At 58.0% G+C, this 18,217-nt stretch overlaps 1 protein-coding gene and 2 long non-coding RNA genes across 3 annotated transcripts; 1 reads left to right on the top strand and 2 right to left on the bottom strand.

The window, feature by feature from the left end:
• Positions 1 to 2,467: 2,467 nt before the first annotated feature.
• On the bottom strand, positions 2,468 to 5,391 carry SLC25A1 (solute carrier family 25 member 1). Its single transcript, XM_043489595.1, has 9 exons — positions 5,155 to 5,391; positions 4,814 to 4,921; positions 4,636 to 4,735; positions 4,405 to 4,543; positions 3,942 to 4,026; positions 3,697 to 3,801; positions 3,486 to 3,601; positions 3,320 to 3,393; positions 2,468 to 3,115 (listed from the first exon to the last, which is right to left on the bottom strand). The coding sequence occupies exons 1-9, from the start codon at positions 5,237 to 5,239 to the stop codon at positions 3,001 to 3,003; spliced, it is 927 nt and encodes a 308-aa protein (XP_043345530.1). The 5' UTR covers positions 5,240 to 5,391; the 3' UTR covers positions 2,468 to 3,000.
• Positions 5,392 to 5,921: 530 nt separating this feature from the next.
• LOC122454959 lies at positions 5,922 to 6,978 on the bottom strand. Its single transcript, XR_006273558.1, has 3 exons — positions 6,896 to 6,978; positions 6,721 to 6,773; positions 5,922 to 6,523 (listed from the first exon to the last, which is right to left on the bottom strand). It is a non-coding gene; the product is annotated as an uncharacterized LOC122454959 (long non-coding RNA).
• LOC122454952 lies at positions 6,787 to 10,972 on the top strand. Its single transcript, XR_006273557.1, has 4 exons — positions 6,787 to 7,297; positions 7,989 to 8,826; positions 8,963 to 9,048; positions 9,608 to 10,972. It is a non-coding gene; the product is annotated as an uncharacterized LOC122454952 (long non-coding RNA).
• The last annotated feature ends 7,245 nt before the right edge of the window (positions 10,973 to 18,217 follow it).

Genomic DNA, 18,217 nt, shown 5'->3' with positions numbered 1-18,217 from the left:
GCGAACTACCAGGCCACGGCCCGCCGTTTTCTCCTTGGGTCACCCGCTTGGTTGGCCTAGGCCATGTCTGTCCGCGGTCCTAGCTGTTCCCTGTGGTCCTCCCGCGGTCCTTTTCGGCCACTTCTCTGCTGTGGCCGCCTCTCTCTCTCCTTGGCCCTGTTCCCAGATCTTGAGGAGGCAGGTCCTCAGACCTCCGGATTCTGTGCAGGGAGTCTGAGAACACGTAGGAAGTAGAATGTCAGTGAGGAAAGTAGTCTGGCATTCTCAGCTCTGATTGTTTGCTGTGAAGGCTGAGGACAACCTGAAACAGAATTCTCTTTGTTGGCTGAAAGGGGAGAGACCCATTTGTCAGGAGCGATTCTCTGTGTGTACTAAGCTCTGATTGCCATTCATCACCTACACAAGGACATGGAAAAACCTAGGGGATGCCTGTAGGGTAGTGGGGGAGGGTTCAAAGTAGGGCAGGGGGCCCTGGAGGGCAGCTGTCTGAAGGGCCCTGCCTAGAGTGGGGGTAGGACACCCCTCCTCAGCCACACACACAGTGATGAGATGGGGCTGGAGGTTGGCCAAGACCTGCCCCCGGAATGGCCATCTCACCCTTTGCTCCCTTGGCCTGTCTCTGAGGCCATTGTCCTGGGCACATTTCCTGACGACCCCAGGCTCAAGACGATGCCAGGTGGTGAAGGTTGCTTAATGCTGAGTGGCTTCCAGCTGGGCTCAGACGTTTCTGGCTGTGGGCCGGATACCTCGACCCAGAGTCTGTACTCAGCTCACAACTCCTCTGATAACGCAGGCACAGCTGCACCCAGGGTTCTCCCCGGCCCTGGCCTGTGTGTCCATGTTGGCCGGGGTGGGGTGGGGGAGAACCACACTGGAAGTGGAGTTTTTCGCCTCTCAACCGCTCAAAGTTCTGTCCACGTCATTCTGCCCCTTGGCCCAGTGCTGCAAGGGCAATGTCCCCTGCCATCGGCTTTCTAGATCTTGATTAAGTCACTGGGCTTTCTGCAGACATCTGCCTGCCCCTCTAGCCACTCTCCACTGGCTCACTTCCCTCTGGCTTTGCTGACATTTTCTCAGACAACGCCCCACCCCCACACCCCAGCCCCGCTTCCCTCAGGACTTAACTGCAGGAACTGAGGCTTCGATGGATCCCACCTTCTGTCAACAGGTGGAGTAGGTGGCTTCTCCAGGCTCACAGCCCCAGGGGACCCGGGCTCAGCTCCATCACCTTTTCTGGCTGGGCTCCCTGCTGTGGCACAGGTCCCAACACTTTCCTTCCGGCTCAGTGCAGCCCGACTCCTTCCTCCTTATGAAAGGAGGTAGGGACAAGGCTGGGGGTGCTTGTAGGCAGTCAGTGAGCAGATGCCACTCCTAGAGGTATTTCGTGGCAGAGTCCCCTCAGGGCCCAGCTCTGGGGCTCCGCCACATCCAGGAACTAGCTGGGCCCCCGAGCCCCTGCTAAATGTCCCTGAGGGCTCCCTCTGCAGGGCATGTTCTAAGCACCTTACAGACACTACAGCACTCCTCATAGCCCACAGGGCTTGGTTCATTCCGCAGTTGGGAAATGGGAGTTTAGGTGGCTTGCCTCAGCCTGTGAGCAGTCAAGCTTTGTTGCCAGGCCCTTTCTCCTCCCTCTCCTGAGAGGGCACACTGTTGGTCCTTATATCCCTCAAACCCACCCTTGGCCCCCAGATCTACCACAGACTCCAGGGATCCAGGTGCTGTGGGGGCTCTCCTCTGAAGGGAACAGCTCTAGGAGTGGGACTTGCCTGCTAGTTGAGCCAAATCCACTGTGTGGCTTTTGCTGCGGAGTCACTTGGACTGGAAGGCCCCTCTGCCCCGCACAGCCTGGGGCACCTCCTCCACTTGGCTCGCAGGTGGATTTCCAGCCAGATCTGGGCCAGGGGGACCCTCCGGTTCAAGGCCCTCTGGCCCCAGTGCTGGGCTGGGCTCCCAGCTGTGCCTGGGCCCCGGGGGAAGGTGGCCTCCTGCAAGGGGGACCCTTACTCTGAGGTTCAGTGCTGTGGGGTGAGAGCCTCAAGTACCCACTGCCTCCCAGCCTCGGTGAAGCATTAAGGGCCTCCTGCTTAGTCTCGGCGCCAGAAAATGGTCACTTCAAAGTAGTTCCCCGTGAGCAGATCACTGGGAAACCATGGAGTGAGGTGGGCCGGGCCCCCAGCTGCAGGGTGGACAAGAGCCCAAGAGCCCCTTCTCCAGGCCCGACCACCTGCTGCCTGCCAGGTGACCCCAAGGACATGCCCTCCGGCTCTCCTGCAGGATCTTGCCTCCTGGTCATAGGCAAAGCCTGGCACCAGGCATCCCCGGGGGTTGGCGCCAGGCCACAGCTTGCTTGCCCACCAGCCCGCCTGGCTCCCTGGCAGTGTCCTCGGTGGAGTGGGCCTGCCCTTGGCAGAGGTATGGGCACCACTGCCCACCCACACGTGGGCTCACAACAGGGACAGGAGGCTGCAACAGGATCCGGTTTATTGCCTTGGAAGGGTGGTCCTGAGAGTGGCAGGTGCCATCCTGTCCCGGGCGGAGGGAGGGCCCGAGGGCCATTAAGGCCAGTGGCGGGAAAAGCGGGGGCCATGCAGCCCCTGGAATGCAGTGAGGCCAGGCTGAGGCCCGGAGGCAGCTGTGGTGGGCCGGGGCACTGCCCCTGCTGCCCAGGGTGGAAGGCACCGGGCTGGGATGTGACCCCGGCCACACGGGCACCCCGGGAAGGGGGGCACAGGGTCACAGCACACGAAACATGACACGGGCACACAAGCACGTGGACAAGTGGGCACAGATTCACAGGCCAGAGGGACACCCAGTCTCAGCTGGACACACAGACACTGCGGTGGCGGTGTACAGGCCACAGAGGACATGTGGACCCGACGGCCACAGGGGACACCCAGGCCATGGAGTACGCAGGACAGGGAACAGGCCTTTTGGCACGACTGCACTGGAATTGTAAGAAGGAGGCGCCGGGCGCAGCCTGCGCACAGACCCCAGGGCTCAGTCCGTCTTCCACACTTTGTTGAGAAGCTTCACCACCTCGTCGTAGATGATGAACACGATGGCCACATCCAGGCAGACCCTGCCGAGGCGCGGGACAGTGCCCTTGTAGAACCTGGGGAGGGAGGCGGTGGAAGGGCAGGTGAAGGCACGGCTCTGGACAGGGCGGGGGTGGGGGGTGGAGGAGTCAGAGATTGAGGAAGCAAGAGCGGACCCTTTTGGGGATGCTCAGAGAGGGGGCGCCGGGGTGCTGGTGGCCCAGGCGGAAGGTGGGGAGGGCCTGGGGTGCAGAAGGCAGCGCTGCCCCTCGCCCACTCACGCTTTGAGTCCCTCCTTCCTCAGGATCTGCAGGCCGCAATCCCACGTGTTCCGGTACTTGTGTGCCTCCAGTCCCTGCAGGACACCAACAGCCCGGAGCCTCGGTAACCCGTGCCGCCCAGGCCCCGCCCCCGCCCCGCCCCGCCCCTCCAAGACCCCGCCCCCACCTGCATCCGGGTCTTGATCACATCCAGTGGAGTGTTTCCGAAGACACTGGCTGCACCCGCGATGGCTCCGAACACACCAGTGATCAGCGGGTTCATGGGCTTGTTGGGGTTGTCCCCTGGATGGGGGTGAGGGCTGGGGTCAGACGGGGACAGCGGGCGAGGGCAGGGCTCCAGGCCTGGAGGGGGGGTGTGTCTTGGGGCGCAAACACACCTCGGTACCAGTTGCGCAGGGAGGTCATGACGAAGAAGCGGATGGCCTGGTTGGATCCCTGCTTCAGCACGGTGGCCGTGAGACCTTGGTACGTTCCCTTCAGCCCTGGGGCAAGCAGGCATGGCCGTCACACCGACGCCTCCCGGATGGACTCAGGAGCGCCAAGGCAGGAAGCGCCGGTGGCGGCTCTGGGCAGCCTGGCCCAGGTCCCTGACCCCACCAGAGGGCAAGGCTGAGCGGCTCACCTTGTTCCCGCACGATCTCCCTGACCCCGTGGAAGAATCCTCGGTATTTGGGGCTGGCAGAGGTCTGGTCATGGATGAATTTCACCTGAGGAAGAGGTGGCAAGGCGCTGGCTCCCAGGGGTCAGGGCAAGGGCGCCCCTGGCCGCCTTACGGAGAAGCCTCTGCTGTTAAGTTTACTAGTTTTTCAAACAACTTAGGCAGCACACACGTGTTACCTTGTTTTATGCTCCTAAGTTTTTTAAGGCAGTGTTATCTTCCCACTGCCTCGAGGATAGAGTCCAGCCCCCAGGAGGCTCTTCCGGCGGGCTTTCGGCGGAGGGCTCCCCAGGCAGACCCCTGCCCACCTCGACGGTCTCCGCGGGGCAACACCCCTGCCCACCTCGACAGTCTCCGCGGGGCACAATGCCGCCACCCCGCCGCCCAGTGCTGTCTCACGCCTTGTCTCCTACGGGGATCTGCCCACCTTGATGGTCTCCATGGGGCACACGACCACCACGGCCTCGGCCACTCCGGCGCCCAGGCCGCACAGCAGCCCGCGCGTGCTGTCCAGTCGTCCCTGGGCGTCCCGCATGTGGTTGCTGAGAAATTCGAACGTCCCGAACCTGGGGCGGGAGGCTGAGGCGTGAGACGGGCCGCCGCGGGGCCGGGGCTCGCTCCCTCCCTCCCGCGGCCCCCGGGGCCCGAGCCGCCTCACCTGACGGCCGCCTTGGGGATGGAGCCGTAGAGCAGGGAGCTGAGGCCGCGGTACAGGCCCAGGACGCCATGACTGCGGACTGTCTGCCGTACGCAGTCCCCTGGGGGAGGGGGCAGTCAGCGACCCCGCCGGCCCCTGCCGGCCGGCCCGCCCGCCCCCGCCGGCCGCCCCCACTCACCGATGCCCCGGTAGCGCGGCGGGTGCGAGCGCTCGTCCAGCTGCAGCTGCGTCTTCACGTACTCGGTGGGGAAGGTGATGCAGATTTCGATGCCGCCCGCCAGGCCGCCTGCGGGTAATGACCGGGACCGGGACGGCGCTGAGACCCCTCCCCCGCCCGGACTATGCCCGCCGCCCGGGGACCGGGCCCGCGCCTCCCTCTCCCCCGCGGTCCCGGCGGGACGCCCGGGGGGCCGTGCAGCGGTGGCCGCGCCCGCCCGGAAGCGCGGCGGAGCCGGTACCCCGGGCCCGCTCGGAAGCGCAGCGGGGTCAGGGTCCGAGTGCGCGGTGCGCGCGCCCCACCTGCCAGGATCGCCTTCCCCGGGTGAGTGAGTGCGGCCTTCCCGGGCGCGGGCGCGGCGGCCGCCAGAGCGCGGGGTGCGGCCATGGCGGGCGGGCGGGCGGGGCGGGGGCCCGGCGGCGGCGGCGGCGGTGGCCTCGGGTCCGAGCTCTCGCGCTCGGTCGCGGCGGCGGCGGCACCGGTTATGGGCCGGGGCGGAGCCGCCGCTTCGGCCCAGGGCTCCGCCCCGCGTGGTCCGAGCCCGGCCCCGCCCCGAGCTCGCGGGAACTTGAGGCCGGGAACCCCTGCGGCCCAGCCAATGGCCGCGCGGTCCTGCCCAGCCCCGCCCCGATGACCCGCCCCCGGCCGGACGGCCCCTCGACCCAGCCAATGGCCGCGCGGTCCCTCCCAGAGGACACGCCCCCTCGCCAGGAGGGCGGGGCCTCTCCTCACCCCAGGCGCCGCGCGATCGCCGCGCCCCCCAGGGCTCCGGGCTCCAGGCGGCGCGCACGGGGAGTGCAGGGCCCCGCCCGCTGGCACCACCCGCGACGGGAAGCGGGGACACGCCGACTTTCATTTAACGTGCGGGGCTCACACACTGCCTAATGGATCCGCAACGTGACCCAGAGGGGCAGATCCCCCGGCGCGGAGTGGGCAGGGCGCCCTGCCCCTGCGCCCGGGAGTCCTCGCGCTCTACTCCCCAGGAGGGAGGACTCCAGCCAGAAGCCTCGGGGGTCGGAGTTCACCTCCCGCGAACAGTCCGTGGCCGCCCCGGGCTTCGGCGGGGACAGCACTCACTGGGCCCCAGCAAAATGAATTATGTCCGGGCGGCCCCCACCCTCGGGTTCTCCGTGCTTCCTGGTGACGCGCTCCTTGGGGAGGTTAGGGACCCGCAGAGGGCGAAGCTGAGCCCGGGAGCCAGCGGGGGGGCCGGCCGGCAGGGCCCGCAGCGGGCCTGCGGTCAGCGGAGGCGAGAGAGAGGCCCGGGTGGTGAGCAGAGCTCCTGCTGCCCCCGAGCGGCCAGGGGCCCAAGGAGCAGGGTGTCAGGCCAGTCCTGAGCACACAGAAGCCGCAGGGACACGGGCCTTGTTGTGGAGCGCCCCCGCCCCCCAGGCACAGACTGAGCTGAGCCCGCTGGGTCCAGGCGTGCCCATCAAAATAGTACAAAACAGGCTGACCTTCGTGCCGGGCAGGGAGGACACGCAGGGGGAGGCCTGAGGCTCACAGGCTGCATGCCCACACTGCTGGCCGGGGTCCCTCCTGCAGCCTCTGTGCATGGGACACAACCACCCTCTCTGCTTGAGGGCACGTCGTCCAGGCAGCTGTCCAGACCAAGGCCAGCGAAGCCTTGCTGCACGAGGGGCTGGAACATGCACACTTGCAGCTGGGCAGCTGCCGGGCACAAGGGTCAGCGACAGCGAAGGCGGTGCCGGCCCAGCAACCCTGGAGCACTGACCCTTCCACAGTGGGAGGCCTGCCCCACGTGGAGCCCAGCTAGGGGAACGCAGAGCCAACAGCTTCCCCACTCTCCTCCCATTCCCACCCCCACCCCCTGGACAGGGGGCTAGGGGCTACCAGTTGCCACCTACCACGCAGAAGTGGGGTGGGGCCTCAGGCTGTCTGCGGCGCCCAGTCTGTCCATCTGGGAAGAGTGGGGAAATGCTGAGTGCCTGTTTGATAGGTTGTGTGTGCATGCCAGGGACACGCAGGGGCATGCGGCTCACGCAAGAGGGAGAGCGGAGGATGGGCGCCCGGGGTACCCACCATGACGTCCGTAACCAGGCAGAGATGGGGTGGCGGCCTGATGAACCCCAGCCTCCGCTGTGGTCTTGGGCCTTCAAGCGGACACTAGGCCACCAGGGCTCCGGAGCAGTGGCCTTTGACCAGGGGTCACGAGTGCAGCACTGCCCGCCTTCAGCCAGCCCAGGCCGCCCACCCCTCCTGAGACCAGTCATCTGGGGCGGGGGGGAACGGGGTGAGGTGTGGCTGAGTGGACACACACCGTGTTCTCGGGCCAACAGCAACTGTGTGTCTGGGATCCCACACATGCACAGGGTGAGAAGACTCACGTGTCCGGCGTGTGCCCAGGTCTGGGAGGGAGCTGGCCAGCCAGAGCAGAGCCAGCCCTGCCCTTCCTCCACGGGAGCTGCGCCCACGGCACCCCAGGTGAGCTGGCACGGGGAGGGTTTCTTCCCAGGGGGTGTACCTTCACCAGGTGGGAGGCCCAGGGCCTGGGTCGCCACTGGTGAAGGGGGGGCCTGGCCTTCTTGTTGGGGCCCCTCAGCTCGTCCCAGACCAGCTCCTGTCCTGCTTTCCAGCCGGTTCCCCTTTAGTCTCCACAATCACTGGTGATAACCCTGTTCCTGACGTTCAAGCCCCAGAGCAAACAGTCCACCTGGGCTCCGGTCACCCCACTGCCCATCCACATGCACACGGGGATGGCCGCCCCTCCCCCCCCGCCACGATCAGCACCAGGCCCTCACCTCCGGCCCCGCACAAGCAGCGTCCTGCTGCAATGACCCCTCTCGGAACACTGGGCAAGTCCTTCCCTCCCACGTCCCTTGGTCCTGACCCCTGGATTTCTCCAGGAGTTATCTTGACAGTCCCGCCCTGCGAAGCACTCTGGTCCCTACCCTGCACACGTCACCCCCTCCAAACACTGCCCCCTGTCTGCCAACATCACCGAATGCAGATTTGACCCAAGAGGCTTTTCTGTTTTACCCACTGATAGCCACTGTCTGGAATAACGCCCGCCACACAGTAGGGGCTGGAACGTTTGCTGAACGACAAGTGTTTCACATACCAGCCTCAGGGTGGCTTAAACACCCTCCCTGGTTGCTTTACGATTTGTTTCTAGGACTTCTGCACGGCAGGAAAGCGCCTCTCACTGGATCTCGGTGGTATCCACCTGCACAGGCCCTGAGCCCTGCGACTCTTTAAGGCCCCTCCAGACTTGTGCCCCCGTTGCTGGGGGGAGGCTGGGGCTCGGGGTCCACGGGGAACACTGCCCAACAGCCCCCTCCCCAGGCTGCCTGGACCAGGCCGCCCCCGTGATCACAGCCCCGTGCAGGCCCATCACGCCAGGCACTCACACCACGGCGTCTCCCGGCCAACTGTCCAACGCTGAGTCCGAGCGCAGCACCCATGGGAAGGCCCCACCCTCCCCAAGGGCCCGGGTCCCCCTCCTGGACTTGGCCGCGGCCCCCTTCCCCAGGGCCCCGCGGGGGTGGCTGTGGCTGTCATCACCAACCCAGTGTTCTCAGCACGTCGCCCAAAGGTGGTCCCCAGGGTGGCCCCCTGGGCACCGACCGGGCTCCTGAAGGTCCAAGGAGCCGAGAGAAGGGAAGGCACCTCAAAAGCCCAGGCCTGGCCGGCGACGGGGCGCAGGCTGGCTCAGCTACCTGTCCGCCACACGACCCCCATGCCTGCAGCGCTGAGGTGCTGGCTCCACACCCAGCAACATGGGCTCTGGCCAGAGGGGGACTGGACGCCCACGTGGAGACATCCCCAGGGCAGAGCGCCGTCAGAGGTAGAGGGCCGGGCCTTGGAGCATCCCAGCCAGCCGGGCCCCACCAGCTCTGAGCCAGGTCCCCGCACAGGGACCACTTGCTCCGGCACTGTCCCACGCGGATCCTGGAGAAGCAGATGCTGGGGCCGCAGAAGGCTGGGGGTCGGAGCCCCCCGCTGACCCGCAGGTCCGGTTGGTGGGTGGGGCCGGGCCCAGGGTCTGCGCTGACGATGATCTGAATGTGCTTGTGCCCCGGCCCAGCCGCCCACAGACACGCTGGCAGGAAGCCAAGAAAGAGCCCCTTGTCCTCTCTCTTTTTTTAGAGCTATGTTTTATTCTGCGGAAATGGTTAGGATTTCAAGTCCGGAGACGGCATCCCAAGAAACCCTGAGAGAGCTGCTGCGAGCAGGTGAGGACAGGGAGCCAGGTTAGAGTCTGTAATGAAGGGCAGGGAGGCTGAACGTCCAAAGATCATTGTGAATTAAAGAAAACCAGATAACCAAGTTAGGGAATTTGGCTAGCACTTTTCCACACGTGGAAAGATGCAAGAGCCTGGAGCCCCTTGTCCCTGGGCAGGAGGAGGCTTCTGCTCCAAAGGCCCCCATGGAGCCACTGGGGTACCCGTCTCGGGGTGACCTGGAGAGCCCCCCACCAGCACAGCCTCCCCACTCCCTGCCCTAGAGGCAGGAAACACACGGAAAAGGCATGGTCTCTGCTCGTGTTTTCTGCATGAGGTGTCACCAGCACCCTGGGGACCCTTCTGGGCACGCATGTGTACACACACACGGGGCACACGCACACACACACACACACACACACACACACACGCTCACACACACACACAGATAGGGCCATGCTGTCATCCTTCCTCTGTTCATTCTGGACAGCAGAGCAGGTGGACTCCGGACACCTACACTGTTTTAACTAAAGTCTTGCTATTGACCGGATGCTTGGTTTTCACATTCTAGTACACAAGGCTTCAGACGTTCACTGATGCAAAGTCGCTGCACGTCTTCTCAAGCGTTTCCGACACGCAGGATCCTGGGCAGAGGGCTCCACGACCCGCCTGCGTGCTCAGCACAGACGCCAGTGAGGTGACACCACCTCAGACACTGCTTCACGCATGGGCATCACATGTACACTGATGCACACGTGTTCCATCCTGTCTGACTCTGTGCGACCCTGTGGACTGCAGCCCGCCAGGCTCCTCTGTCCACGGGGTTCTCCAGGCAAGAGTCCTGGAGTGGACGCCATGCCCTCCTCCAGGGGAGCTTCCCAACCCAGAGATCGAACCCTTATCTCCAGCATCGGCGGGCGGATTCTTCACCACTGAGCCACCTGGGAAGCCTCTGCCTGCTGATAAGTTCCCTGCTATGAAGACAATGCCTGGAGCCGCTTAACCGAAAGAGGAGTTCCCCGGCCAGTAGCCGTATCTGGTCTCATCACATCTACTCCTCAGTCTGCAATGACCCGGCTGAGGACCCGGCCTCCTGCCTCCTGAGGAACTGGTCGCAGTCCCAGCAGCCACATCTGGCGGGGCCCAGAGGTCAAGTCTAAAACTCTGAGCTCTTAGTGAACAGCCTTTATACAAACATAAAGTATCTTGAGTGCTTTATCAAGAACTCCACTCTTTTAAAAGCTGGGGTGGCCCTCTCTGTGATTCTCTGCTCTGTGCCCTCTGACCCATCCCGTGGTCTGCCAGGGCACGTCTGGCTCTTACAACTGGGGATCTCGCTTCCTTACACGTTCTGTCATGTTTTCACGATGGCTCATCACTTGCATCTGACTTTCCGTCAGATTCCCTCCAAGTCTTGCTGTGTAGGTTCTCCCGAAGAGGATGTGTGTTCACCTCTCGCAGAAATCAGAGGGGAGAGGGCACTGCCTGTCAGCAACCATTTTAAATGGAAATCCTCGGACGTCCCTGGGGGTCCAGTGGTTGAGGATCCACCGTGCAATGCCGGGGACGCCGACCTGATCCCTGGTGCCACGGGGGAGCTCAGCCCGTGCGCCCCAACTACTGAGCCCATGTGTAGAGCCGGGGCCGTGGAGAGAAGCATCGCAATGAGAAGGCCATGGGCCGCGACCAGAGAGGAGCCTCCAATCACCATGACTAGAGAGTTGCCTGCACTCACAACTAGAAAGGGCTCCCTACTCATCACAACTAGAGCAAGGCCACGCAGGGCAGTGAAGACCCAGTGCAGCCAAGGATAAGTAAATTAATTTAAAAAAATAAACTGAAACCTTAACTGAAGGATTTTTTTAGACATGACTTTTTGCTAAAAGCCACGCGAAGGCAGGCTTGCCAGGGCCTCTGTCCCCACGCCTGGCACCAGGCGGGCACAGGGCTGGCCAGGGTCATCACAGCTGTGCTCACCCCTGGGCTGACAGGGGCACCCCCTCCACGTCCCACAGGCCTGAGTCCTCAGGGTTTGTCCCTCCTCCTTCCCCGGGCTGTTGTTTCTAATCTCAGGCTTCTCTGCTCACTCTGGGCTCACTGATGCACTCTGCACATTTCACCTTCATTTCACGTTTTCCAGTGACAGGCCTGCAGGATCCCATCTGCCTGCACAGAAAACCACGCCTGTGAGGCTGTCGGTCACAGAAAAAGCCACGAGGATGGCAGGGCCCTGCGGGTCCGGGAAGGGCCGGCGTGTGCGGGGAGGCGGCACACAGTCGGGACCACCTCGCAGCGCCCTTCCTGCCAAGTGTCCACAGGCAGACACCCACTCGAGGAGGCCAGCCGGAGGCAGGACAGACTGCCCTGGGCACCCCAGCACGGAGGGCAGGATTCAGGCCGGGTGTATGAGCCCACCCAAGTAGAAGGTCACTGTCTGTGATATCCCGTGCAGCACTTCCGAGTTCACACACACACAGCCCTAAACACAGCCGCACAGGCCGCGGGGGCCTTTCTGGCCTACGAACCACACCTGACACTTAGACCCTTACAGCAGGATTCAGGATGTGGAAGGACCAGAGTCTGTTTGACAGAGAGTCTCTGATACTGAACTACTGGATACCGAACACGTGTGCACGCTCAGTCCTGTCCGACTCTTTGCGACCCCATGGGCTGTAGTCCACCAGATTCTCTGTCCATGGAGGTTTTCACACAATCATACTGGAATGAGTTGCCATTTCCTCCTCCAGGGGATCTTCCCAATCCAGCGATCAAACCTGAGTCTCCTGCCTCTCCTGCATCAGCAGCCAGATTCTTGACCCAGACAACCATGATGCTGTGGTCACTCACCTAGAACCAGCCATACTGGAGTGTGAAGTCAACTGGGCCTTAGGAAGCATCACTACGAACAAAGCTAGTGCAGGTGAAGGAATTCCAACTGAGCTATTTCATATCCTAAAAGATGATGCTGTGAAAGTGCTGCACTCAATATACCAGCAAATTTGGAAAACTCAGCAGTGGCCATAGGACTGGAAAGGGTCAGTTTTCATTCCAATCCCAAAGAAGGGCAATGTCGAAGAATGCTCAGACTACCACACAATTGCACTCATCACACATGCTAGTAAGGTAATGCTCAAAATTCTCCAAGTCAGGCTTTAATAGTATATGAACCAAGAACTCCCAGATGTACAAGCTAGGTTTAGAAAAGGCAGATCAAATTGCCAACATTTGTTGGATCATGGAAAAAGCAACAGAATTCCAGAAAGACATCTGCTTCACTGACTACGGTAAAACCTGACTGTATGGATCACAACAAACTGAAAAATTCTTCAAGAGATGGGAATATCAGACCACCTTACTTGTCTCCTGAGAAATCTGTATGCAGGTCAAGAAGCAATAGTTAGAACCGGACACTGGAACAACTGTTTCAAAATTGGGAAAACAGTATGATAAAGCTGTATAGTGTCACCCTGCTTATTTAACTTACATGCAGAGTACATCATGCGAAATGCCAGGCTGAATGAATCACAAACTGGAATCAAGATTGCTGGGAGAAATATCAATAACCTCAGATACGCAGATGATATCACTCTAATGGCAGAAAGTGAAGAGGAACTAAAGAGCCTCTTGATGAGCATGAAAGAGAAGAGTGAAAAAGCTGGTTTCAAACTCAACATTCAAAAAAACTAAAATAAAAAAAAAAACACTAAAATCATGGCATCCAGTCCCATCATTTCATAGCAAATATAAGTGGAAAAAGTGGAAGCAGTGACAGATTTTATTTTCTTGGACAAATTCACTGTGGATGGTGACTGCAGCCATGAAATTAAATGACACTTGCTCCTTGGAAGGAAAGCTATGACAAACCCAGATGGCATACTAAAAGTCAGAAACATCACGTTGTTGACAAAGGTCCATATATGTCAAAGCTATGTTTTTTCCATTGGTCATGTACAGATGTGAGAGTTGGACCATAAAAAACGTGAGCGCTGAAGAATTGATGCTTTTGAACTGTGGTGTTGGAGAAGACTCTTCACTGGAGAAGACCCTGGACTGCAAGGAGATCAAACCAGTCAATCCTGAAGGAAATCAGTCCTGAATATTCATTGGAAGTCCTGAGGCAGAAGCTGAAACTCCACTACTTTGGCCACCTGATGCGAAGAACTGACTTATTGGAAAAGACCCCGATGCTGGGAAAGATTAAAGGTGGGAGGAGAAGGGGACAACAGAGGATGAGATGGTTGGATGGCATCACGGAATCAATGGACGTGAGTTTGAGTAAACTCAGGGAGATGGTGAAGGACAGGGAAGCCTGGCGTGCCACAATCCATGGGGTGGTGAAGAGTTGGACATGACCGAGCAACTGAACAGCACCTCTGACAATGACTTTAAAGTGAGGAGGGATGGTGTAGCGAGGCTGGGGGTGAGGTCACAGAGAAGGAGGAGGAAGGGGCCTACAGGAGGGCAGGAAGGGCAGCGAGCCCCCAAACTACCTGGCTGAGTGAGCCCGAAGTCCACAGGCTGACGTGCGGATGACCCTGCGTCTGACAGCGTGGGGTTCTCTGTTGGAGGCTCAGCCACTCGCTGATCCAATTCTCACCAAGAGCAGCAAGACACTGCACCAGGCCCCCTGGGGACGGCCGGTCCCGCCCTGCTCTGGGCTCCAGGGCAGCCCGCCCAGCCCCCTTCCCAAGCTCTGCTCTCCTGGACCCACTTGGGCTGGACCCCGTGACCGCGAGACAGTCGACCGTGGCAAAGGCTCGAGCCATTCAAGGTCACGCTGGGGACAGGAGACAGTCGGGAGGACTGGAGGAAGGGCGGGCGGGGCACAAGGGGCCAGCCCGTGCCCGTTAGGACATTGCGTGGGCAGGTGCCATCCTTGACATGCCTGGGAGAAACCACAGGCGGAGGATCTGAGACATGATGCAAGGGTCGGGGAGGCTGCAGAGGAGATGGGAGTGAACCTGGGGGACGGTGGGTCTGGCTGGGCCAACAGAAGCGGGGGTCCTGCTTCGAGGGACCGCCACCGTCTGGGCCTGCGCCAGACCAGGAGGGGGCTGAGGGTGAGAACGAAGGGACACAGGCCCCTCCCTTGCAGACCACGGCCCCCGCCCCGGCCTGTTCCCTGCGGATGGCAGCTACGTGGGTGAGTGGCCCGGGGCTAGCACCTGCAGGCCGAGACCTATGCCAGAACCCACCCTGTGCGCTGTCACCCCCCATCCCGGTGGCCCTCAGTGCAGGTGCCCGCTGGGCAATCATGCCCGCCCCCCAGCTGTGCCCTGTGCTTCTGGCTGACGCACCAGCCAGACTCCCTGAAGCAGAATCACCTGCCCAGCCGTCAAGATCCACTTTTCCTCTCCTGGCGCCAGACGGAACTGCTCCGGAGACAGCGTTCCTTTCTCAGTCCTGAACGGGTGGAGATGGCCCCATGGGCCGCGTACGTGCACACATCTTTGGTGGGCTTCAGGGACGAAGTCAACAGAGCGTCTCCTGCTCAGATGACCCGGGGAGACACGGGCACAGCTAACGGAATCCTCAGCTAAGCACCCGTGCCCTTGCTGAGGTCCCGCAGGCGTCGCTGCCTGTTTTGCAAGGCTCCTGCTGTTTGTTTTTCTCCTGCCGTGCGGGTCTTTGTTGCTGAGCTCGGGTGTTCTCTAGCCTCGGTCCACCGGCTTCTCACTGCGTGGCTTCTCTTGTTGCCCTGGGCAACTGCTGGTTACAGGGCCCTGTCTAGGGATAGCAGCTTGAGTGGCCTGTCAAGGAAACCCTTGCCCCCTACCTGGGAATGTGCATTCATTGCATCATGGGACAAAATGGTCACGAAACACCTCCCAAACCATGCTCGAAATTCAGACTGAAGGGAAGGGCTGTCACACAGAGAACGCGGCCCATCAGGCAGTTCTTCTACACAAGAATCAAGTCAGCTACCCAAGTAGCCGGTGCGCCCGAATGGAATTCAGGGCAAGTATCTGGACGAGGCACTTTGTGCCCTGGGAAAACTGGCAGAACCGGCCCCCAAGAGACTTAGACATTTTCAGGAGAAAATTTTCATGAATGTTTATTGCCTTGTCTCATACTTGTTGCTGTTTCAGTTGTTAAATCATGTCTGACTCTGCAATTCCATGGACTGTAGCCTGCCAGGCACCTCTGTCCACGGAATACTCTAGGTAAGAAGACTGGAGTGGGTTGCCATGTCCTTCCCGAGGATCTCCTGACCATGGATGGAGCCTGTCTCTCCTGTTCAGCAGGCGGATTCTTTACCACTGAGCCGCCAGGGAAGCCCCTTCCTATCATTTCAGTTCAGTTCAGTTCAGTTCAGTCGCTCAGTCCTGTCCAAATCTTTGCGACCCCAGGGACTGCAGCATGCCAGGCCTCCCTGTCCATCACCAACTCCTGGAGCTTACTCAGATTCATGTCCATCGAGTAGGTGATGCCACCCGACCATCTCATCCTCTGTCATCCCCTTCTCCTGCCTTCAACCTTGCCCAGCATCAGGGTCTTTTCCAATGAGTCAGTTCTTCACATCAGGTGGCCAAAATATTGGAGTTTAAGCTTCAGCTGAATAGTTATAACCCTGTAATTAGAAAAGCGCTAACACATTAATTAACCATTAAGATAATGTGTTCTCCTGAATAGCAGTGACCTTCTACGCAGCTGGGTGCTTTGGTTGCATGTACCCTTTTACCAAATCACATAAATACTGATCTCCCCATTTCCTCTTTTTAAATTTTTTTTTAATTAAAAAAGTTTTTTATTGGGTTGGCCAAAAAGTTCATTTGGTTTCCCAGTAAGATGGCTTTAGTGGCGCGTGTCTTTCATTTCATTCGAGACAAGTGTGTTATATTGTACCGTGATAGCTGTCATAGCAGCGTGCATTAAAAAAAAAAACAAACTTATCACTACTGGTAAATTTTTGTGTAGCTATTTTAATATTGAAGATGGAAGGAAAAAAACTACATTTTCTGCATATTATGCTCTATTATTTCAAGAAAGGTAAAAATGCAACTGAAACACACACAGATTTGTGCAGTGTTGGGGAAGGTGCTGTGCTGATCCAACATGTCAGAGTGGTTTGCAGAGAGCAGTGGAGTAGGGCGCCCCTTCTCACTCCAGGAACCTTCCTGGTCCGGGGACTGAATCCACGTCTCCTGCATTGGCAGGTAGATTCTTCACCACTGAGCCACCAGGGACGAAGGTGATGTTGCGCATGTGGTGGGAGTGGAAGGGAGCCCTCTCTTAAGAGCTCTTTCTGGAAAACCAAGTGATTAATTCCAACAAGTACTGCTCCCAGTCAGACCACTGAACGCTGAACAAAAGTGTCTGGAATCAGCCAACAGAAAACATAATTTTCCATCAGGAAAACACAGGACCACATGTTTCTCTGTGGTCTCTGATCAGGCAAAAACTGTTACAGCTTGGCTGGGAAGTTCTGATTCATCCGCCATAGTCACCAGACATAGCACCTTTGGAATTCCACTTATTTTGGTCTTTACAAAATTCTCTTTAAAAAAAATTTTCAAAAATCTTTCTTTCTGTATTTGACAGTGCCACATCTTAGGTGCAGCACATGGGATCTTTAGTTGGGGCATGTGCGGTCTAGTTCCCTGACCAGGATCGAACCCAGGCCCCTGCACTGTGAGTGTGCAGTCTAAGCCACTAGACAGCCAGCAAAGTCCCTACAAAATTCTCTTAATGGAAAAAATTTCAGTTCCCTGTGAAAGGACTGTTAAAGGCACATGGAACAGTTCTTTGCTCAAAAAATTAAAAAGGTTTGGGAAGATGGAATTATGAAGTGGCCTGAAAAATGGCAGGAGGTAGTGGAACAAAATGTTGAATACACTGTTCAATAAGGTTGTTGGTGAATATGAAAAATCTGTCTTTTATTTTTACTTAAAAACCAAAGGACCTCTTTGGCCAACCCAACACAAAGACAAGCCCAAGCCCAGACGGCTTTCACTGTAGGATTCTACCAGATAATCCAGGAAGTTGTGTATTCAGTTATAAATAACAACTCTTTCACAAACATTTTCAGAGAATAGGAGGAACCACTTCCTATCTCATTCTGTAATGCCAATACTAACCTAATTATAAAGTCAAACAAAGACAACACAAGAAAAGAAACCACAAACCAACTACCATAAATACAAACTGACAATATCCCTAAACTATTACTGAATGAAGTCTAGCAGCACATAAAACCATCATCAGGACCAACAGGGATCCAGCACAGGAATGCGAGACTGCTCAGCAGCGAACGTCAGCTCACGGGACACGCCTGGGAGTCCAGGGGCTGTGCATCCGCCTTCTGATGCAGGGGACGCGGGTTTGATCCCTGGTTGGGGAACTAGGATCCCACCTGCTGCAGCTAATCCAGCCCACCACAACTCCTGAGCCTGAGCCAAACTACAGCCCGAGGCAGCCAAAAATAAATAATAAACAAATAATTTAAGAAATCAACTCACAGAATACCTCACAGTAATAAAAGACAAAAACCATGGTACCATCTCAACAAATGCAGGAAAAGCAATTGACAAAATCCGACACTTTTTCATGATAAAAACTCTAAACAAAATATATGGTAACTTCCTTGGCTAAATAAAGAGCTCATCTACCCAAATGCATAGCCAACGTCATATTTGATGGTGAAGATGAAATCCTTCCCCAAAGATCAGAAACAAGTCAAGGGTGTGTGTTCTTGTTCTCGCCACGTCTATTCAACACTGTCCTGGGTTTTCCAGTCGATGCAGTGTTGAAACAAACAAACATACAAACCGCACCGAATCCAGATGAGAAACTGCACGTAAAACTGTCTACATGCAGTAAACCAGGAGACCGTGTATCAAAACTCAAAAGAAATCCACTAAATGCTCTAAGAACTAATAAATGAGTTTAGCAAGTTCACAGAATACAAATAAATATGTACAAATTATATTTCAATACACTAGCAACAAACAATCTAACATGAAATTAATAAAACAATCCAGGACAAAATAATGTAAAAAGATAATAAAAAGCAAATTTAACAAAAGAATTTCGGGATTTGTGCATTGAGATTGCAAGACATCACAGAAAATAAATAGAAAGACGTTCCGTGTCACGTGTCCAGAAACTCAGTATTGACAAGATGACAATTCTTGCTAACTTGATTGACAAATTCAGCTCAGTCCATATCAGTCTCCCAGTA

The sequence above is a fragment of the Cervus canadensis genome, chromosome 1, assembly GCF_019320065.1.
Source record: "Cervus canadensis isolate Bull #8, Minnesota chromosome 1, ASM1932006v1, whole genome shotgun sequence".
Lineage (NCBI taxonomy): Eukaryota > Metazoa > Chordata > Mammalia > Artiodactyla > Cervidae > Cervus > Cervus canadensis.
Note: the sequence above shows the minus strand (reverse complement) of the source record. Positions and strands in the feature narration are given on the sequence as shown.

Excerpts from the sequence above, each read along its gene's own strand:
- SLC25A1 (XM_043489595.1), bottom strand. The coding sequence starts at position 5,239 with ATGGCCGCACCCCGCGCTCTGGCGGCCGCCGCGCCCGCGCCCGGGAAG. Across the intron at positions 4,544-4,635 it reads ATCCCCAAGGCGGCCGTCAG|GTTCGGGACGTTCGAATTTC; the intron begins GTGAGGCGGCTC and ends CTCCCGCCCCAG. Across the intron at positions 4,027-4,404 it reads GCCCCATGGAGACCATCAAG|GTGAAATTCATCCATGACCA; the intron begins GTGGGCAGATCC and ends CCTCTTCCTCAG.